At 43.1% G+C, this 23,551-nt stretch overlaps 1 protein-coding gene across 1 annotated transcript in view; it reads left to right on the forward strand.

Annotated features, from left to right (window-relative positions):
• LOC126455968 (pickpocket protein 28-like) overlaps positions 1–23,551 on the forward strand; it is a 124,281-nt gene that overhangs the window by 95,460 nt on the left and 5,270 nt on the right. The window contains exons 8-10 of the mRNA XM_050091724.1: positions 1,564–1,623; positions 14,210–14,402; positions 18,867–18,958. Of these exons, the coding sequence (XP_049947681.1) occupies positions 1,564–1,623; positions 14,210–14,402; positions 18,867–18,958 (345 nt within the window). The remainder of the gene's footprint in view (positions 1–1,563; positions 1,624–14,209; positions 14,403–18,866; positions 18,959–23,551) is intronic.

Genomic DNA, 23,551 nt, shown 5'->3' on the forward strand with positions numbered 1-23,551 from the left:
CAATTATTTAAGTATACACGTTAATGAGTGAAGTGCACATTGAAAACAGAGAAGCATTCACCCTTTGAGACAAAATAAGCAGAAGGAACACAAAAAATAAATATTGATTGCAACAGGTTTGATTCCATGTGGAATCAGACTGTGAAGCAACTGCATATATTTTAAGAAATAAAGACTACAGCAATTAGTCGAAAACACTGTTTACTGCAAATCCAGACTTTGGAGGCTTTGTAGCCTTCTTCGGTGCAGTAAAGGTAAATAAAAACTTTGGAACCACTTATACGGTGTGGTTGGAAACAGACTGAAAAACGTGGAAGGTTCAAAAATGGCTCTGAGCACTATGGGACTTAACATCTATGGTCATCAGTCCCCTAGAACTTAGAACTACTTAAACCTAACTAACCTAAGGACAACACACAACACTCAGTCATCACGAGGCAGAGAAAATCCCTGACCCCACCGGGAATCGAACCCGGGAACCCGCGCGTGGGAAGCGAAAACGCTACCACACGACCACGAGCTGTGGACAACCGTGTAACGGTTTTGCAGGATAGGCCGTGCTGAGAAACAACTGTTAAGAAAAAAATCGATATGTTGCGCCGTTTCCGAGTTAATTAGTATTGAAGTTAGCCAGCCAGGCCATTGCGTACGCAGACCCAAGCGGCCCGCCAGAGACGGTGTCAAAATGGTTCAAATGGCTCTAAGCACTACATCTGAGGTCATCAGTCCCCTAGACTCAGAACTACTTTAACCTAACTAACCTAAGGACATCGCACACATCCATGCCCGAGGCAGGATTCGAACCTACGACCGTAGCAGCAGCGTGGTTCCGGACTGAAGCGCCTAGAACCGCTCGGCCACAGCGGCTGGCGAGACGGTGTCGCCAAACATGTTCTTAGTTTAGCTTCCAATAACCGAACAATGTGACAAAAATTGGACAAGGGACTGTAGTAAGGGTCGAACCAGAGCCAAATGCTGAGCAGTCTTGTGTGCTCTCATCTGCTCTATGAGAACAGCTGGCTGGCCACTTGAATTTGCGTTTGCAACGGCCTGATTGGCTAACTTCAATGCTAATTAACTCGGAAACGGCGCAAAGTGTCGAATTTTTTTTCTTTAGAATTATTTCTCAGCACAACCAACCGTGCTACACCCTTACAACATTTTCATACTCTTTTTCACCACTTTGAATATACACATAGTCTCAACTGGACTATCCGAGGTGTCAAAGGCTGAGTTCACACTCGCATTAACTTACGTTTAGTCTCTGAAGATGACTGCATAGTGACCGAGATATGGATTTACAACAAACATTATTTGTGACTGATTGCTGTAAACGTTATTACTGAATATATATTTTAGCATGGATTTCTTCAGAGAGTTCGAGTTCGTGTTTTTTAACTAGCTGTTACGGTGTTTTGGTGAACCTATCTCTGTGAATACTTTATGTGTCTTTGTTCTGCTCAGTTGCGTAGCGTGTACTCTGTGATCGCATCTAGTGGCAGTTAGATGCAATGTCGCTCATAGTGAATGCTTGTTGATGTATTGGGTTTGTATGTGTTTCAGGTACCGAGGAAACGCCAATATGTGGCTCTGGCAGTACTCCATGTGTGCAGAAAAGTGCTGGTAAGAAAGTGCAGCATATCGAGAACCACTCTTTTGTACAGAACTGTGTTCCAACACAATAAACATTGTTTCGCATTAAAAAAAAAGTATCACAGCTTTCATATGCTGTCAAATACATGTTCGTCTTGAACATGTAAGTTGCAATATTTGCATAACCCCACTGGTGCATAGTCGTAACTTATATTTAGCAACCACTTGCATTATTTCCCATTTCGCCTGAAGTGTGCTGTGTACTGGAATAGCGCCATGTCTTTTACCAAAGATAACAAGAAAAGTATATTCTCATGAGGCGATTCTGTCCTTTACTATTCTCTACTTTCAATGCATCGCTGTAAAACATAATACAATTTGTCTATGTCTGATTTTGGACCTTGCTTTGTAATTCTTCTTGTTTTTGAAGGGATCCAGTCTCCCTCATTACTGGTAGCTATCCCCTTCAGCTTTGTCCTTTCTAATCGTGTCATCTTCTTCCCATAAAATAATATAATAATAAATTATTACAAATTAATGTATTCATACGTGAAACTTCCTGGCAGATTAAAACTGTGTGCTGGACCGAGACTCGAACTCGGGACCTTTGCCTTTCGCGGGCAAGTGCTCTACAAACTGAGCTACCCAACCACGACTTGTCGCCACACCTTCAGTGCTGCTAGTACCTCGTCTCCTATCTTCCAAACTTCACAGAAGCTTTTCCGCGAACCTTGCAGAACTAGCACTCCGGGAAGGAAAGATATTGCGGAGACATGGCTTAGCCACAGCCTGGTAGAGCACTTGCCCGCGAAAGGCGAAGGTCCCGAGTTCGAGTCTGGGGCCGGCACACAGTTTTAATCTGCCACACTCCGCTGCAGAGTGAATATCTCATTCTGGAAATTCATACGTACTTACCTATGATTTTTTTCTCCTGTGGTGGCAATGTGGCAAAATCCTTGTTATACATTCCACATATCTCATTCCAAGCTTCGGCCTTTTTACTTTGTTCGAATAATCGGCTGTGGAACAATCTCACAGTACTGGACTAAGTTGCACTTCCGCAATGAAACTCTCTACGTCTAACGCACTGTTTTTTTTATAGTGTTAGACACGCACGACAGACCTTTACTAGTGATCTAGACTGGTCATTGAGCAGAAACAATAGAACCGCTGTGTCAATTATGTGTAACGAAGCTGAGCGCGGAAGGAGACAAGCAGCTCACAGTATCCCGTGTGAAAGCTCCCATGAAGCTCTGTGTAAAGGGTGTGCCGGGCGATTCACTTGACAAGCTACACTGTGGCTCACTGAGCCTAAATGGACGTCTGCGTCTCTCGTGTGAAAGGTCACGTAATGTACAATGCAGGGCGAATCGTTTCAGCTCTCTGCAGCTAAATGCACCGCTCCCCGTGTGAAAGCGCCCTTACCCCACTGAACTATTGTTGCTATTTATAGCCGAGTCAGCACTGCCTCGATTCTCGAGCTCTTTGATGCTCTTTTGTTCTTCACAGTTCGCACTGGTTCTCCGTGAAACGTATGTTCTCTCAGCGTCTTCCAGCTTTGGTGGATGTGATGGCCGGTGAGATTTTAATAAACTGAGTGCCGGATCCCAGGCCTTATTTAAATTGAACCCTCCGGCCCTGTTTGTCCGGTTTTCTGACTTTTTTATTCCGACAGACTCATTAATTATCCTGTCCCAGAAACTTGGCGTTTGCACCCCATATTTCATTTCATGATTATATTCGAGGCAGCAGTGGACGTTGGGAATTGAATTCGGCTATAAATGGCAGTGTGAGAGCAATATTTTACAATCCGCAAAAAACTTTATAATCTGGGACACTATTGCCACGATAAATCATGTGAGAAATAAAACTGCTTCAGCCGTAAAATCCTTTTATTCTTAGGTACTCCCAGTTTCACAGCACTTAACAGCTGCAACTTCAGATGCAAATCTGCATATAAGTGGAAGAACAACTACGTAGAAAAATATGTAATCACAAGCTAAGATGAAACTGTAACGAAAAATGCACTCACTAGAGTATAGTAATGACATACGAGGGTCAATTTTATAGTTAGATCCGATTTGTGATGAGAGTAAGAGGAACTTTATTTATGAACGTAAATTGTATCACAAATTGCAATATGCACATTTTTTTCACTTTTAAACATAGTCATCATGAACATTTGAACATTTGTCAAGACGTGGTACCAGCTTTTGGATCCGAGCATCAAAGAACTCTGCGGCCTGACCATCAAACTAGTTAGTAACAGTTTCTTTCAACTTCTCATCATATTACAAGCGCTTTCCGTGTTTTGGAAACAGATGAAAATATGACGGTGCTAAGTCAGGGCTGTACGAAGAATGATCTAGTAATTCCCTACGAAACTTGCCCGATTGCGTCTTTGTTCTTGCCACAATGTGAGGCCGAGCATTGTCGTGGAGCAAAACGCCACCGCTAAAAGCCGGCGATTTTGAATAGCACCCTTAAGCTTTAATAATTTTCACAGTATCTCTCCGCGTTTATTGTCACTCCTCTTGACAAGAAGTCTAACAGAAGAATGCCTTACCGGTCCCAGAAAACAGTGGCCATGATTTTCCGTATTGAAGATTCTTGTTTGAATTTTCGTGTTTCGTCGGGGAGTCTAGATGATGCCACTCACTGGATTGATATTAATTCTCTGGACTGTAGTGCCCCTTCAACGTTTCATCACCAGTCAGAGTGTGACTGAAGAACTCGTCATTGTCATAGTGATAGCGCTCCAAACCGGACAATGAATGTGCCATTCGCTTTGTTTTGTGTTCTTTTGTCAACATTTTCGGCCCCATCTCGCACACACTTTTGTAGTGAAGTTTGTCAGTAACAATGTGATAAAGGACTGATGTTGAAACTTGTGGAAATTTCTAATGCAGCTCATCAATAATGAAGCGCCTGTTCTGGCGAGTTGCCCCATCAACTTTTTGTGTCAAATCTTTATTCATCAACTTCTTCTTGTGTCAAATCATTATTCATGACAGTAAGCCGTCCAGATCATTCTTCATCATGAGCATTTCTCCTGCCTTCATTTAACAACGTACACCATTCACGCACATTTCCACCATTCATTGCAGCTGCATCACAAACTTGAACAAGTTGTCGATGAATTTCAGCAGGACGAATTTATTTTGCATTTAAGAACCGAATAACCGAGCACACTTCACAATCGGCGGATTACTGATTCGCACGGTAACAATTGAAGCGATATAACCATACAACTAAGACCGGCAGACACATGAGCGTATTGGCGGCATAGTGAGAGATTAGCCAAGAATGTCCGACCGTGAAGGGACATCACGTGACAGGAAACGCGGACACGGTGCGCTACCGGTTCTTACTTTCAAAATGACCCTCATACATGAGAAATTACGCGAAGACCCAGCCTTCATAGTCAGTTCCATGGAATAGATTATCCGCAGAAAGGTGTATGTCTTAAAAATTATAAGATATGACAGGGAATGCTTCCGTAAAACCTACGGAGAAGGGCAAAAAATAGTGAAGAGAAATTTTACGCAGTGTTACATGGATTAGAAGGAAATGAAAGAGGCAGTCATCTAACGTCATCGTGTATAAGTGAGCACCCACTATGACTTGTTGGCTAGGTGACAGTCCACCGGCTAAAATCTTATAAACGTCGTAATAGTTGTCAAGGAAAATGGAAGGGCATATCTGTCTTCCCATTAAAACCTAGATTCCAACATGATGCTATAATAAGGAGCTGCGATCCATGACGTGAAGGTTTAGCCAGCAAACCAAATAAGTTGCACAAAGCATGAACATCAGACAGACGTAAAAGGAAAACACTAACATGTAATGCAGAAACGATACATGCCATGTTTCTTGACTTCCGCAAGGCGTTCGATACAGTTCCCCACAGTCGTTTAATGAACAAAGTAAGAGCATATGGACTATCAGACCAATTGTGTGATTGGACTGAAGAGTTCCTAGATAACAGAACGCAGCATGTCATTCTCAATGGAGAGAAGTCTTCCGAAGTAAGAATAATTTCAGGTGTGCCGCAGGGGAGTGTCGTAGGACCCTTGCTATTCACAATATACATAAACGACCTTGTGGATAACATCGGAAGTTCACTGAGGCTTTTTGTGGATGATGCTGTGGTATATCGAGAGGTAGTAACAATGGAAAACTGTACTGAAATGCAAGAGGATCTGCAGCGAATTGACGCATGGTGCAGGGAATGGCAATTCAATCTCAATGTATAGAAGTGTAATGTGCTGCGAATACATAGAAAGAAAGATCCCTTATCATTTAGCTACAATATAGCAGGTCAGCAACTGGAAGCAGTTAATTCCATAAATTATCTAGGAGTACGCATTAGGAGTGATTTAAAATAGAATTATCATATAAAGTTGATCGTCGGTAAAGCAGATGCCAGACTGAGATTCATTGGAAGAATCCTAAGGAAATGCAATCCGAAAACAAAGGAAGTAGGTTACAGTACACATGTTCGCCCACTGCTTGAATGCTGCTCACCAGTGTGGGATCCGTACCAGAGAGGGTTGATAGAAGAGATAAAGAAGATCCAACGGAGAGCAGCGCGCGTCGTTACAGGATCATGTAGTAATCGCGAAAGCGTTACGGAGATGATAGATAAACTCCAGTGGAAGACTCTGCAGGAGAGACGCTCAGTAGCTCGGTACGGGCTTTTGTTGAAGTTTCTAGAACATACCTTCACCGAGTAGTCAAGCAGTATACGTATATCTCGCGAAGTAAACCATGAGGATAAAATCAGAGAGATTAGAGCCCACAGAGAGGCATACCGACAATCTTTCTTTCCACGAACAATACGAGACTGGAATAGAAGTGAGAATCGATAGAGGTACTCAAACTACCCTCCGCCACACACCGTCAGGTGGCTTGCGGTGTATGGATGTAGATGTAGATGTAAATAAACTAAATCGTACCCAAGAAACAGCCTGATATACTGGGAACACAGAAGGGATGGTAAAGATTGATTTCAAAAGAAGGAACTTACAAGAAAGAGAGATACGCACCATTGTGGGCAGTGCACATCAAAATGCCCAAGCACTACTGGGAAACACGAGTAACAGGCCAGCAAGTAGCGCGGGCATGCGCGATGGAGTGTGTACATGAATACGGACCGCTACGGTCGCAGGTTCGAATCCTGCCTAGGGCATGGATTTGTGTGATGTCCTTAGGTTAGTTAACGTTTAAGTAGTTCTAAGGTCTAGGGGACTGATGACCTCAGAAGTTGAGTCCCATAGTGCTCAGAGCCATTTGAGCCATGAACACGGAAGCGGGAACTATGTGGAATGTCTGTGTCAGACTCTCGCGGGTTGGACGAGAAGGCTGCGTAGATCCCTTGCATTTAATAAACAATACAAATGTTCTTACACGTCTAAGTGAGTCTACGATATTGTATGTCAATAAATCAAAGAGCCAAAATATCCAAAACCACAAAAGTTGCCTAATTTATGTTTTTAGCTAGCATTAAAAAGGAAAAATTAAATATGTAATTGTTATAAACCGAGGTGACAGAAGTCGTGGGCTACCTCCTAATATCGTGTCGGACCTCTTTTGCCAGGAGTAGTGCAGCAATCGACGTGGCATGGGTTCAATGAGTCATTGGAAGTCCCCAGTAGAAACATTGCGCCATGCTGCGTCTATAGCCATCCATAATTGCGCAAGTGTTGCTGGTGCAGAATTTTGAGCACGAACTGGCCTCTCTGTTCTGTCCCATAGATGCTCCACGGGCTTCATGGCGGGAGATCTGGGTGGCCAAATCATTCGCTCGAATTGTCCAGAATGTTCTGACATGGCGCTTTGTCAACCATAAAAATTCCATCGTTATTTCAGAACCTAGGGGTCCATGAACGGCTGCAAATTGTCTCCAAGTAGTCGAAAATCACCATCTAAAGTCAATGATCTATTCAGTTTGATCAGAAGACCGAATCTCTTCCATGTAGACCAAACCCACACCATTATGGAGCCACCACCTGCTAACAAAGTGCCTTGTTGATAACTTGGGTCCAATGAGTTCGTGGGGTCTGAGTCACATTCGGTTCCTACCATCAGCTCTTACCAACTGAAATCGGGACTCATCTGACCAGGCCACGTTTTCCAGTCTTCTAGGGTCCAACTGGCACGGTCACAACTCCAGGAGAAGCGCTGTAGGTGATATCGTGCTGTTGGCGAAGGCACTCGCGTCGGTCGCCTACTGCCATAGCCCATTAACGCCAAATGTCGCCGACTGTCGTAACATTTGCGGCACAACACAGCAGTGAATCTGCACGGCATGGATTTGACAAGTCCACGGTAGGTTTCCGGAAGTATGTACGTCTACCCACCGATCGCGCAACTCCCATAGCTGGTCAGGGAGCTGCCGTTCGATGGCGTCTCAATTGCACGAGCTCTAACTATTGTCACCTTACTGGAGACATTTCTAAGTTATGTAATGATAATCGTATGATATGTGAGATTGTGGAATACTGTCTTGCAGTATGTAAGGAATCTACTTGCTGACAACTAATATGAAAAAAGAACTGAATTAGTTACAAACTACGGCGTGCACATACTTTATTCAACATGGAAACTTCACTACAGATATTCGGATTCAGGTTATGACATGTTCGGTATTCCTGTCATTTTTGGCGATGACGTGGCGCAGACGAATAGCGGAATTCTGCATGGCTCGCTGAAGTGTCGGAACATTGGGTTGGGTTGATTTGGTGGAAGAGACAAAACAGTGAGGTTACCGGTGTCATTGGATTAGGGAAGCACGGGGAAGGACGTCAAAGGAACCATCCCGGCATTTGTCTGAAGCGATTTAGGGAGATCACGGAAAACCTAAATCAGGATGGCCGGACGCGGAATTGAGCCGTCGTCCTCTCGAATGCGGGTCCAGTGTGCTAACCGCTCGGTTGTCGGAACATTGATGCTGTCGATGACCTTCTCAATGGTTGTTTTCAGTTGAGCAGTAGTTTTGGAGATTATTGCTGTACACCTTGCCTTTAATATAGCCCCACAAAAGGTAGTCGCATGCGTACAGATCCGGAGAATAAGCGGGCAATCGAGGCCCATGCCAGAGGCGTGTGGGTACCCCATAGCCAGAATGCGGTACCAAAGCGCTCCTCGAGGACATCACTCTCCTGCTTCGATGGGGTCGATCTCTGACTTGTATGAAGCAAATTTTGTCAAAATCAGGGTCACTTTGGATAATGGGGATGAAATCATCTTCCAAAACCTTCACGTACTGTTCGGTAGCCATTGTGCCATCAAGGAATATCGCACCGATTATTCCTTGACTGGATACTGCACACCACACAGTGAGCCGTTAAGGGTGAAGTGACTTCCCGATCGCGAAATGCAGGTTCTTGGTCCCCTAAATGCGCCATTGCCTTTTGACGAAAGTATCCAAATGAAAGTGGGCTTCGTCGCTAGACCAAACTATAATCTGCATACTAATTCCCATCTTGCCCAGTTGGTATACTTGTCTCTGCCGCCATATACAAGGGCTGTATGAGCTTTCCGACCACGGTATTTCCTATCGTTTTGTAGATGCCACAGCTGCCGAGGGACTTCCAACCAAGTAGTTTACCACCTTGCGATTTCCGACCAGGGCCTCCCCCACTACTGATTCATGCCAGCCATTCAACTGCTGCAGCCGGCCGTGGGGGCTGAGCGGTTCTAGGCGCTTCAGTCTGGAACCGCGCGACCACTACGGTCGCAGGTTCGAATCCTGCCTCGGGCATGGCTGTGTGTGATGTCCTTAGGTTAGTTAGGTTTAAGTAGTTCTAAGTTCTAGAGGACCGATGACCTCAGATGCTAAGTCCCATAGTGCTCAGAGCCATTTGAACTCACTGCAGCAGGTATGTTCTCACTGTCAGTCAGGCGGTGCCCTCGTCGACAGCGTTCATTTCTGTATGCGAGGGGCGTCCAATACGTAATGCAACGTATTTTTGTGGTTGGTTTGATCTGGTTTGTGGGCACATTTAGGGGACCAAGAATCTGCATTTCGCGATCGAGAAGTCGTTTTTTTTCTGAAAGCAGAGTGTTTTCAATCAAGATTCCAATACACCATATTATTCCCCAGTTTTTTGGCTACAAAACCCTATTTTTCAACATAATCTACGTTCAATGCGACCGCCTCACATCACTTTACTTGGAGGGCCTGTATGCTCGCATGGTACTACTCTACTGGTCGGCGTCGAAGCCAACGGCTTCACGTATCAATTACCTCCCCATCATCTACATACTGCTTTCCCGCAGAGTGCATCCTTCGCAGGGGCTAACAGATGGAAATGAGAGGTGCGAGATCCCGGCTGAAGAGTGGATGAGGAAGAACAGTCCAATGAAGTTTCCTGAGCTCCTTTCGGGTGTGCAGACTTGTGTGAGGCCTTGCGTTGTCATGGAGAAGGAGAAGTTCGTTTCCATTTTTGTGGTGACGAACACGCTGAAGTCGTTTCTCCAATTTCGTGAGGTTTCCACAATAGGTTCAGAGCTGATCGTTGGACCATAAGAGAGAGGACATCAAACAGAATAACTCCTCATAGTCCCGGAAGACGGTCGCCATGACTTTACTGGATGAGAATGCGGTTTTGAACATTTTCTTTGGAGTAGAAGTGGTGCGGCGCCACTCCATGGATTGCCGTTTCGTCTCCGGTTCGAAGTGATGATCCCATGTTCAATCTCCTGTGACGATAACTGATAAAAAATTGTCACGATCAGCCTCGTAACGCGCGAGCAGTTCGGCACAGATGGTCTTACGTTGCTGTTTACGGTCTTCTATTAGTCGCCGAGGAACCGAGCGGGCACACACCTTTGGCTGATGGATGATTGTATCAGCACTACCAACAGAGACGTCCATTTGAGCGGCGAGGTGTTTGATTGTGAACCGTCGATCATCTCGAATGAGAGTGTCCGCACGTTCCAACTCTGGAGGAGTGACAGTTGCATGCTGACCGGCACACAGGAGATCAGACAGGTTCTCACGACCCTGTTGCGATGGTGACAGACGCCTCACCAAACGACTTGTCGTGCTTTTGTTCATTGGAAGGTCTCCGTACATTGTCTACAAACGCCTATGAAAATATGCTATGCTCTGGTTTTCTGCTAAAAGAAACTCAACGACAGCTCTCTGCTTGGAACGCACTTATTTTACACGCGCCATTTTGAAGGCGACGTATACCGCCATCACCTCTCGCAACTTCATGAAACTGGAGGGTCTAAAGCGGGACTATTCCACGATTTCATACAAAAAAAATTCCTCAATTTTTCAACTGAAATTGGCAGTGTTCACCGAAACATCCTTTTGCGGCTGCAATTTCCACTTCTGCCCCTGTGGAAGAAAATACAAGAACTGGGATCGACGGAGCGATACGGGAATAGCGAAGAAGTCCGGTTGTTTGGCTGCATATGTGCTGCAGTGGTACATCTTCCAGCAAACTGACTTGACGAAGCGTGGATGGCAACAATGGCCGAAAGGCCTAGTGGAAAATAGGTCATGAAATTCGCAGACTGTATGGTCAATCAATGGGCGGAAAATCCTAAAATACCAATTGAAATGTGGAAAGTTCTTAAACAGCAGCACAGGACCATGAATACTGTTGAAGGATGGCATAGGAAACTAAACTCGTTAATGGTTCAAATGTCTCTGAGCACTACGGGACTTAAAATCTTAGGTCATCAGTCCCCTATAACTTAGAACTACTTAAACCTAACTAACCTAAGAACATCACACACATCCATGCCGGAGGCAGGACTCGAACCAGCGACCATAGCGGTCGCACGGTTCCAGACAGTAGCGCCTACAACCGCTAGGCCACCTCGGCTGGCAAACTCTTTAATAAATCAGAAACATCCGAACGTGTATTTCCTGATAAATAAGCCGAAGGTGGAAGCAGTAAATGCTATACTGAAATAAGATTCCTTTGGCCTTCCTCTTCAAAAAAGAAGAAAAAGACAGATATTGACAAAAGGTTAGGATATCATAAGAACATATACTGAGCTGACGAAAGTCATGGGGTACTTCCTAATATCGTGTCGGACCTCCGTTTCCTTTCCGTTCAGTTCAATACCTACATTATTCTAAATATAAAATTCATGAAATATACGATAATTAACACATATATAAATGTCATTTTCACGAAAAATGCTCGTCTTCTTACTTCTAATTACATATCTCACTCAAGAATCTAATTTTCATTGCAAATATAATTTTTTAATTACTGATCTTTTGCAACAGACTGTTAGTAAAGACTGTTTGAACTTAACAAAAAATTACAAATTAATTTTTTTCATCCTTGTGTTTTTTACGATTCACGGAAACGCTAATGAAACATGCACCTTTTAAAAATATTTACCACGGCTGCGAATCGAGCTTGCGCCGAGCACTCCATCAGAGAGGCATGCCGTCATTCTGGAAAGCGATCTCACTTTACGGTGTTAAACAAGCACGGAAATTTCAGAGTCGATTTTCTCGAGAATTTTAAACAGTTGCATAGAAATGCCTGTGGGTGATACACGCCATGTGGTCTCCTTGTTAGTATAATTTGCATGGTTACTTCATGGTGCGGCGTAAGAAAGACTGTATGAATGCGTGGTGTCTTTTCTTTCGGACGTGCGCAAACGGACACCACCCATTCATATAAGTGATTCATCTCGATGGGCTATGAACCCGCCAACTTCAGTGGGGAAGCACAATTACGTTCGATCTCCTGCGAGACTCTCAAAGTAGAGAGCATGGAGGACAGTCCATGTCTTGCAGTATGTAAGGAATCTCAAAGTAGAGAGCATGGAAACAGTCCATGTCTTGCAGTATGTAAGGAATCTCGAAGTAGAGAGCATGGAGGAAAGTCCATGTCTTAAAGTATGCAGGTAATCTCAAAGTAGAGAGCATGGAAACAGTCCATGTCTTGCAGTATGTAAGGAATCTCAAAGTAGAGAGCATGGAGGACAGTCCATGTCTTGCAGTATGTAAGGAATCTCAAAGTAGAGAGCATGGAGGACAGTCCATGTCTTAAAGTATGTGAGTAATCTCAAAGTAGAGAGCATGGAAACAGTCCATGTCTTGCAGTATGTAAGGAATCTCAAAGTAGAGAGCATGGAGGACAGTCCATGTCTTACAGTATGTAGGTAATCTCAAAGTAGAGAGCATGGAAACAGCCCATGTCTTGCGGTATGTAAGGAATCTTGAAGTAGAGAGCATGGAGGACAGTCCATGTCTTAAAGTATGTGAGTAATCTCAAAGTAGAGAGCATGGAAACAGCCCATGTTTTGTAGTATGTAAGGAATCTCAAAGTAGAGAGCATGGAGGACAGTCCATGTCTTAAAGTATGTGAGTAATCTCAAAGTAGAGAGCATGGAAACAGTCCATGTCTTGCAGTATGTAAGGAATCTCAAAGTAGAGAGCATGGAGGACAGTCCATGTCTTACAATATGTAAGGAATCTCAAAGTAGAGAGCATGGAGGACAGTCCATGTCTGGGAGTATGTAAGGAATCTCAAAGTAGAGAGCATGGAGGACAGTCCATGTCTTGCAGTATGTAAGGAATCTCAAAGTAGAGAGCATGGAAACAGCCCATGTCTTGCGGTATGTAAGGAATCTCGAAGTAGAGAGCATGGAGGACAGTCCATGCCTTGCAGTATGTAAGGAATCTCAAAGTAGAGAGCATGGAGGACAGTCCATGTCTTGCAGTATGTAAGGAATCTCAAAGTAGAGAGCATGGAAACAACCCATGTCTTGCGGTATGTAAGGAATCTCGAAGTAGAGAGCATGGAGGACAGTCCATGCCTTGCAGTATGTAAGGAATCTCAAAGTAGACAGCATGGAGGACAGTCCATGTCTGGGAGTATGTAAGGAATCTCAAAGTAGAGAGTATGGAAACAGCCCATGCCTTGCAGTATGTAAGGAATCTCAAAGTAGAGAGCATGGAGGACAGTCCATGTCTTACAATATGTAAGGAATCTCAAAGTAGAGAGCATGGAGGACAGTCCATGTCTTGCAGTATGTAAGGAATCTCAAAGTAGAGAGCATGGAAACAGCCCATGCCTTGCAGTATGTAAGGAATCTCAAAGTAGAGAGCATGGAGGACAGTCCATGTCTTACAGTATGTAAGGAATCTCAAAGTAGAGAGCATGGAGGACAGTCCATGTCTGGGAGTATGTAAGGAATCTCAAAGGAGAGAGTATGGAGGACAGTCCATGTCTTACAGTATGTAAGGAATCTCAAAGTAGAGAGCATGGAGGACACTGCACGTCCTCCACGCTCTCTACTTTGTAATTCTCGCAGGAGATTGAACGTAATTGTGCTGATGGGCTGATGGGTGGCTTTATGTGGGGATGTGGCTCGGTCGGGGGACGTGCAGAAATAGCCCACGCAAATGTGAATTGTGATAAACACTGTGTCCAGTTGGCGCAGTGCTTAACGCAATTGCCTACTAAGCCTGGGATCCCAGGTTCCAATCCTCGTGCGACACACATCGGCGCTGATTCGCATAAAGTCCTGATGCAGCTGACATCAACAGTTCCTCCCCTTTCCTTTCGTTTCTTCCCCATCCGCCTCCAGTTTACATAACAGTAAGAGAGAGTGTGGTGTTGTGCAGACGAGCTGGTGGAACGCGAAGTGGTGAAGAACATCGAGGCGACGAGCGGCGGCGCGGCGGCGCTGGGGCGCACCGACTGCGACTGCCTGCCCGCGTGCACTGTGCTCAACTTCGACGCGGAGACGTCGCAGGCGCACTTCGACTGGGCCAATGTCTTCACCGCCTACGGCGAGAACTTCAGCGAGATGCCAGGGTCAGTAGCACAGTATTTCTGCTTATTGCTCATTACAGTAATTGTATCCCGTTGTTGTACTTTCTAGTCAAAAGCAATTTGTTGTTGTCGTTATTGTCCTCAGTCCGTAGACTGATTTGCTGCAGCTCTCCACGCTAGTCTAGCCTCTGAAAGCCTCTTCGTCTCTGCATAACTACTACAATCCACATATATTTCAACTTGCATACTGTACTCAAACCTTCGCCTCCCTCTGCGATTTTTAGCTTCCATACTTCCATAGCCAAAGAACAAGCCAGCAGGTGCGGCAGTAAGACGTTCACTTTGGGAAGCTGAATTCAGTGTAGGTGGCTAAGCAGTGTTGTGAAGAGTCAGGTGACATCGCAACTGATGGGTTGGTGTATAGTGATGTGTAGTGTGGGAAAGTGAGTGGCGGGAGCCATTGGATTTGTCACAGGTGTTTATGGAGAGGAAAGAAAGGATACAAAAGTCAAAGCAGATTTCATCGTTTTGGGGGGAGGATGCTGTTGAGGTTTACTTGGATGGGAACATGATGTTTGTGTAGGTGTAGGCTCGATATGATGCACTGGTTCAAATTCAAATGGCTATGAGTACCATGGGACTTAACTTCTGAGGTCATCAGGCCCCTAGAACTTAGAACTACTTAAACCTAACTAATCTAAGGACATCACACTCATCCATGCCCGAGGCAGGATTCGAACCTGCGACCGTAGCGGTCTCGCGGTTCCAGACTGTAGCGCCTAGAACCGCTCGGCCACTCCGGCCGGCGATGCACTGGTACTGGCTTGTTAGTATGACAGTATTCGTATTTTGGGATCATTTGAGTTGACTTCGTTGGGTGTATAGGACACAAGGAAATGTGTGGATGAGGAGAAAGTTCAAATGTGTGTGAAATCTTATGGGACTTAACTGCTAAGGTCATCAGTCCCTAAGCTTACACACTACTTAACCTAAAGTATCCTAAGGACAAACACACACACCCATGCCCGAGGGAGGATTCGAACCTCCGCCGGGACCAGCCGCACAGACCATGACCGCAGCGCCCCAGACCGCTCTGCTAATCCCGCTCGACGTGGATGAGGAGGGACAGGAATTGGTAAAGGAGTCCAGTAGGGTAGGGTAAGCAGTCACAGTTAGATGAGGTACCCAAGAACTTTGAGAGATTCAAGCTGGGTAGAGCAAAAGTACAGGCGACAGTGATATGGGAGAGGATGTTTTAAATCAAAGCTATAAACTTGGAAAATGGTGGAGTGATGCAGTCCCTATGTTCAGCTTGTTAATAGTTTCAGTATATCGTGGGTTATCGTTGGATTGTCGAGGGGTTTCTTTGTTACAGTCGGATGTTAGTGATTCAGATAATTGGATAGAACAGTAAGGAATGGTTTGCACAAGTCATAGGGACTGAAATTGCAGGCGACTATCCCTATAACTATGTCTGTCTTTCGGAAATATTTATCTTGAGCAGGCACGTCATACATCAGGAGGTAAACTAGCTAAGGTGGAGTTGGAGGTGCCTTTCGCATTTCTGAAGTACAGGGCAGAGAATAGGAAAGCGCATCAGACTAGTTACACATGAGGAATTTTAGACATATTGACAATAATGAAGATTTTCAGAGAAGGAGAGATGACTGGGGACTTGGGACATCTTGAGGTACATCTGTAATGGTAAGGAATGTATGCGAAATGATACCGTTCACGGTTACAAAGGGTAGATAAATAGAAACAATGTAGGAAAGTGAACATAGCTAAATGCAAGTGTATGTGTCTGGAGCCTGCCTCAGTAGCTGTGCGGCCAGTGTGCCAGCCACTTCTTAAACTTTGAATAGGAAGCATTATTAATGGCAGTCGAAGACTTGTGGTATAAGGAGTCAGCCTCCTTCTGCCAGTGGTCTTGCCGAAGAGGGCAAAGGAGTGGACAGAGTTTCAGGAAAACCTCTAGGTCTTTGGTGGGAAATTTCCCCTAAAAGGCGAAAAATAAACAATGATCATCAACGGCATGGGACTGCAGGTGGCAATGGAAACAGCTGCGCACTAAAGACACGCGACGTAAATCGACAGGGTATGAAACGAGTAATTTTAAAAAGAAAAAAGTGATGATCTGTCGATTGGCAAAAGATTCTGGATTAGTAGACCTTTTGGACCTCGGCGAAGGGACTGCCAAGGGGGAGGAAATCATGAGAAAAAGATTGAATGACCAACGGAAAGGTAACATTCTACGCGTCGTAGCGTGGAATGTTACTAGTTTGAAAGTGGCAGGGAAACTAGACAATCTGGAAAGGAAAAGGCATAATTTAGGTAGAGCAGGTGTCAGTGAAGTGAAATGGAGAGAAAACAAAACGTAAGTGGAGCACCGGGTTGCATGCAAGTGAATCATGGACTATGCGAAAACCAACAAGGAGAGAATCGAAGAGTTTGAGATGTGTGCTGTAGAAGAATGTGGAAAATCTGGTGGACTGATAAGATAAGGGACGAAGTGGTTCTCCTCAGCATCGACTAAGAAAGGAACATACGGAAAACATTGACAAGAAGAACGGACAGAATGAGAAAACATTTGTTTTGACAAGGGAACAACGTTCATGGTACTAGGAGGAGGCTGTAGAGATAAAAGCTGCAGAGGGAGACAGAGATTGGAACATATCCAACAAATAATTTGAGAACGTAGGGTGTAAGTGGTACTCTGAGATGAAGTGGTTGGAATAAGAGAGGAATTCTTGACTGGCAACGTCGAACCAGTCAGAAGAATAATGGGACAGGTGTTGATCATAAAAGTAGATGTTGAAACGATTGTGGTCGAATTACAGTTACAGTCAATAGTGAGAAATAAAGAAAATTACCTACGTGATGATTCTTGACTTTAACGTTGCAACATGGACAAGGTATGTTCAGTCCCGTCTGTGTTACAACTTTAATATCATGATTCACCGTGTAAGTAATTTGCTCTATTTCTCGTTATTGATTGTAACTATAGTTCGGCCACAATTTCAGTGAATGCTTTTTGTAATTTAACAGATTTAATCTGCTTATGTTGCTTTTAGGCTACGAAGCCGGTTGTTACAAAATTATTTACACCAGCAACCAAGCGATTATTATTGAAGATGTTTATTTTAATTAATATGCAGAGGGTTTGGTGTCAGGTATAGCAGAAATATCGATACAGAAAAGCTAGTCAACGAAATGGCGGATTTCAAATACCAGCAGAAACACTGACACACTTACGATTTGGATACTTTGAAGTTTTGTTTCTTCTTGAAAGCATATGCTTATCCAAACATCGAAATAGCTGTCAAAATATTTATGACAATTCCACTGACGGCAGCATCATGTCAACGCTGTTTCAGGAAATTAAAAATGATAAAAAATACTTAAGTGAAGGTAACAAGGCAGGTAAAGTTTAGTGTTCTGGTCCTAGAAGAACAGTCGGGCCCGACCGACCGCATGTCATTCTCTGATAATGGCGTGTTGCGGTATGGGGGCAGCAGAGTCAGCAAATAGCTCTCCAGGCGTTATCGAGTTTCTTGACCTTGCAACAGCAATTAATCTGTCGCGTGTCTCCTCAGTTGTTTTAACGATGCTGAGTGCACACCGTTCCAGTCCTCTCACAATGAAAATTCTCTGGCAGTACCGGGAATCGAACCCCGGTCCACCACATGGCAGTTAGCCGCGCTGAACGTTCTGCTGCGGAGGCGGGTGAGTTTAGGTGAAGCAGACTGTCGAATTCAGCTGTCTTGTAGATAGAATACGACACATCTGATAATTTCGACTTCAGTGACACAACCAATGAGCCTGATTCCCTGAAAGCAAGGAAATGGAAAGTAAAATTATAATAAAAACACAGTTCTTGGAAAGGAATGTGTTATTCACACATAATTATAGCCTTTTTTCTTTTATTTCTAATTAATGATTTAATTATTATTGATCATTTGATCTTTATTATACATCATACTAAAACTAATGTACAGTAGCTGCCATAAACAATAAGACATAGAGTCTGCTTTGTTTTCTACTTTTTTAGAAAGGTTGTATAATTTGTAATTTATTCATTACAATGGTACTTTTAATTTGTTTTGCGTCGTATTTTTCATCTACAGAGCTCATTTAAGTAATATTTCTCAGTAAAGCTTCTTTCTTATTAAAACCGCCTTATAAATTACAAAATTTCTTAAATCTATGCGGAAAAAAAGTATGGGAATGTAGTTTTTCTGGAGGGGAGCAGCACAGCTTTGGCAGTTCTGCCAGTGGTCCAGAATCAACTCGGTACTGCACTGCCCGTAACGCTTTGTCAAACGCTTCCTTCTTACTGGCTGTAAAGAAAACTGCGAGTCTGACGAATCTTCATTCTTTTGTAGTTGGTTCTGTAATCCTACAGCAAGCCCTCGTGTTTTAGTGCAGTGAACTGTACTCGTAATAAAGTTGCGGTGAGGAAATGCTATATTTATTACAAAGTTTTATTTTCTTCTTTCTTTACAGTGTTGATATGGCAAGAGTTTCAATATACTTCAAAGACATGCAGTTCATCACCAGTCGTCGCAGCGAACTTTATGGAATAACAGATTTCATAGGTAAGTTTAATTTCATGGATGCATTCTATAGACTTTTTTTGGTGCATTCAGTTACAGAATTCTGCAACTGATTCTGTCAGATGTTTAGAACTACAGTTCACATTTGCCAGGCTGTGACAGCCTGGGACCTAGTATCCCACACAACAATATCGATGACTCACAACTGTAATCAATCAACTCATACAAATATTCGCGCCTAACAGTTCTTAGGGATATGAAAAGGACTGGTCATTTAGGCTCACAAGGGAACCACCAGACTTGTCACGGAAGGATTTTGATTGATCTTGATTATGTTCTAAAGGAATCTGTCCTGAGTGCCTGGCTAGCGGCGTTTCGTGCGACGACCCCTTGTTTATGAGAAATTCGATGTTGAAGTTTCAAGCTTACCGCCTGTATTCCTAGCATTTGTGATGTTTTGACAAATCTAGCTTAGTGCAGAGGCTAAGGTTTAGTGGTATCACGGTGCTGATACGGATTTGCCAATCCTATGCTGTTTACGTTTACTAGCAGGTTAAAGTTTTGAAGAAAAAAATCCAAAATGCTCCATACTTGCTAAAGACTATGAGAGAAATCGCTTGGATGAAAGATTCAATAAAAATACAGTCTTTAATTTTGCATCCCTCCCTCCATGAACAATGGACCTTGCCACTGGTGGGGTGGCTTGCTTGCCTCAGCGATACAGAGAGCCGTACCGCTGGCCTAACCACAACGGAGGGGTACGTGTTGAGAGGTCAGACAAACGTGTGATCCCTGAAAAAGGGAGGCAGCCTTTCCAGTAGTTGCAGGAGATACATTCTGCATGTTTGACTGATCTGTTCTGGACGTTAACGAAAACGGCCTTGCCGTGCTGGTACTGCGAACGGTGAAAGCAAGAGGAAACTACAGACATACGTTTTCGTGAGGATATGCTACATGCAGCCTCAGTTCTGCATCAGTTTAGTGCATCTGCTTTTACAGGAACTATCGAGTACGCGTGGTTCGCATCTAAATTGATCAAAGAAAGAGCAGCCTCTTTGAATCCACACGAACTGTGCTTTCCGTGTGTCTGCAAGGCAGTAGTTTTCTTTGAATGTGAATGGTGCTCAATGAATTTGTGCTTCGATTGCTTCTCCGACAAATACCATCCGGAATTATGTTATAGCACAGCAATCTATGTAACCGACAGCTAGCAAAACGATTCGATCGGTATACACTTTTGAAGAACGTTTGTTGTAACGACTGATTTATCAATGAAATTATCATGGAAAATGACCATTTTGAATAATTTTGTTGAACATACTCTTTAGTGATATTCTATTCCATGAAACTGAAAAAAGATACAGATGCAGATGCAAATGAAAAAACGCGGGTTAGCTCAATTTTTCCAGCATCCCCGTGAGGCTCTGCCCTAGATCAAATAAATCCCTGATCATTCATGCTGGCGTTCTTTGTATACCGGGTGATCAAAAAGTTAGTATAAATTTGAAAACTTAATAAACCACTGAATGATGTAGATAGAGAGGTAAAAATTGACACACATGCTTGAAATGACATGGGGTTTTATTAGAACAAAAAAAAAAACACCCCATATTGCTAGACCCACCATAACTCCGGACATGCTTTACAGTGCTGTTCACAACATTATTCCTCGATTACAGCTATTGTTGAGGAATGATGGTGGAAATATTGAGCATTTCCTGTAAAGAACATCATCTTTGCTTTGTCTTACTTTGTTATACTAATTATTGCTATTCTGATCAGATGGAGAGCCATCTGTCGGACATCTTTTGAATGTTTGTATTTTTTGGTTCTAATAAAACCCCATGTCATTCCAAGCATGTGTGTCAATTTGCACCGCTCTATCTACATTATTCCGTGATTTATTCAGCTTTCAAATTTATACTGACTTTTTGGTCACCCGGTATATGCAGTATCCTCTGTTAGTCTTATCTGGTATGGGTTCCGAACACCCGAGCAATATTCTAGGCTGACTTGCACAAGTGTTTTGTTACAATCTTCTTCATAAGCGAAAGGCATATGTGAGTGTCAATTCTTGTTCTGGCCACTATCCTTAAACATCGGAAATAAAATTCGTAGCACTTTGTTGCAAGGGGGATTAAGTTCTTCTCAATTAATAACCAACGCAAAGTACAGCTCTTACGAACTTAGAACAACAAGCTGTCTCTTCCAGCAGCTTCCACTGCTGACATACACGTGCCAACAAACCAAACGATTATATGTGTTCAGGCATGACTTACCCAGTAGTGCTGCTAAGCCACCTTCACTTCAGGAGGTAGATTTCTGAAGTGAGTGTCATGTGTGATACTTTCTCGCACGGTATATATTTCAAATATTTTTCAACAATTAAAGCTGAAGAGTATTTAAGTAAGGCCACAAAAGAATAACCAGTATGTAGTGTTTTCAATTTCATTTTCGAATTCAGGGCACACAACTTATCAAAGAGAACTATTTACATTCTTTTAACAAAAATGTTATTGGCCGGTGTTATCATATGCACCCCAGTGTATTATTGTATATTTACATGAGTGACAAGATTGTCATTGCCATATCGCTTAACTGAATATATATGTAAGATATTTTGACTTATTCGACATCCGTGAAGGCCACTTCACACAGGATTTGTGCAAGGGATATTAGCGAACGAGGTGTGTGAGAAAACTAATGAGAATGACTTTTTATCTATTGAAAATTTTATTTTTTTCTGCAAAGAACAATATCGTCCTCTTGAAAGTAATTCCCTTCGGTAGCTACACACGCCAGATTTGTTGTTTCCAGTCTTGGTAGCAGCACTGAAAGGCTTCAACTTGTAGAGCCTTTAACGTATTGTTCACATTCTTTTGAATGAACAGGGTGTCCCACTCAAACCTCCCTGATTTCAAACACCCAGGAAAAAAAACCCACAGTAGATACGACAGTGAAAAATGCATCACATCTCAAAGAATTTATTTATTTATCATCAATACACCACTACATGTGAACCATTCGTAGCATGTGTCCCACTCAAACCTCCCTGATTTCAAAGCCACAGGAAAAAAAAAACAGTAGATACGACAATGAAAAATGCACCACATTGTAGAGCATCTCAAAGAATTTATTTATTTATCATCAGTACACCTCTACATGTGAACCATTTGTAGCACGAAGAATATCGAGTCTATATTCAATTTCTTGCCAAGTTCTTTGTAACATTTCCTCTGTTATTGTTGCATCGCATTAGCGATACGATGTCGCAATGTAAGAATATCGTCCACTTTGGTCGCATAGAAGCGGCCCTTCACGAATCTCCACACGAAGAAATCAAGGGGCGTAACGTTGGGTGAACGTGGTGGCCAGTCAATGGGTCCTCGGCGTCCGATCCAACCACTAGAAAATTTCCTATCCAGGAACTTGCGAACAGCCGTTGACCAATGTGGAGGAGCTCCATCTTGTTGCAAAATGATGTTGGGTTGCAAGTCTTGCATCTGAGGGTACACAAACTGCTCCAACATGTCCAGATACACTGACCCATTCACTGTTTGTTCCTCAAAGAAGAACGGTCCAACAATCCTGTCGTGCATTAGCCCGCACTAGACGTTTAGTTTAGGACTATCATGAACATGTTCAATGACAACGTGCGGATTTTGCGAACCCCAAATCCGAACATTATGACTATTAATTCTTCCTGATAGATGAAAGGTTGCCTCATTTGAGAACAAACATGTTTCCAGGAAGCTGGTAGCCATATCAATACATTGCAGCATATCTGCAGCAAATTGTTGTCAGCGTGGTTTGTCGTTCGGCGTCAGATGTTGCAGAATTTGCACTTTGTAAACACTCATATGAAGACGCCGGTGAACTATGCGTTGCAATGTTGATAGAGGTACATCAAGTTGCCTAGATGCTTGACGAACTGACTTACGTGGTCTAACAACCCTACCACAACAAAGGTCAAAAATTAAGTACGATTGTAGTGTTGCTCACGCTGCTAAATATTGCATTTTCGGGCAACAACAAAGTTATATTATGTGGCAGGTATCATTAGAGCACAGTTAATAAAGTTATTTCTTGAAATAATGGATAAACTAGGCACTCATCTTTTCGTGTTTCCCACGCTGGTCTCGTTGTGAACTCGCGGCTCAATCGTCGAAAATCTAGGTAGTGATGATTCCAACCTCGGATGCAAAGAGGCCTAGGTGTTATTCTGTGATATTCAAAATTTTAATAGACGTGTTTCATAAACCATTCTTGAAGATTAAACTTTTGCAATTTAGGACAATGGTGATGTAAAAAAGTAATCAGCACTCCGAATTTAAGTTACACTTCTTTTTTATTACTTTTGTTGCAATATCACGTAACTCGTTTCTAAACATCACTTCACAATATAAAACATACTTGAAAATATCTTCCTCACTGTTGAAGTTCGCATTTCATAAACTGACTACAATTTGCGTCTTTTTAACATGACGACCAAAGCTTGACTCAATAATGACCGCTTACGCGCCCAAAAATCAGAGTTACAAGTACGGCAAAGATCATAGTGACAAAAGAAAGAATGTACATGTGAATAATATCATTGCAATATATACATATCGATGTATCAAAGTACCTCTACGT

Source organism: Schistocerca serialis, chromosome 2 (assembly GCF_023864345.2).
Source record: "Schistocerca serialis cubense isolate TAMUIC-IGC-003099 chromosome 2, iqSchSeri2.2, whole genome shotgun sequence".
Lineage (NCBI taxonomy): Eukaryota > Metazoa > Arthropoda > Insecta > Orthoptera > Acrididae > Schistocerca > Schistocerca serialis.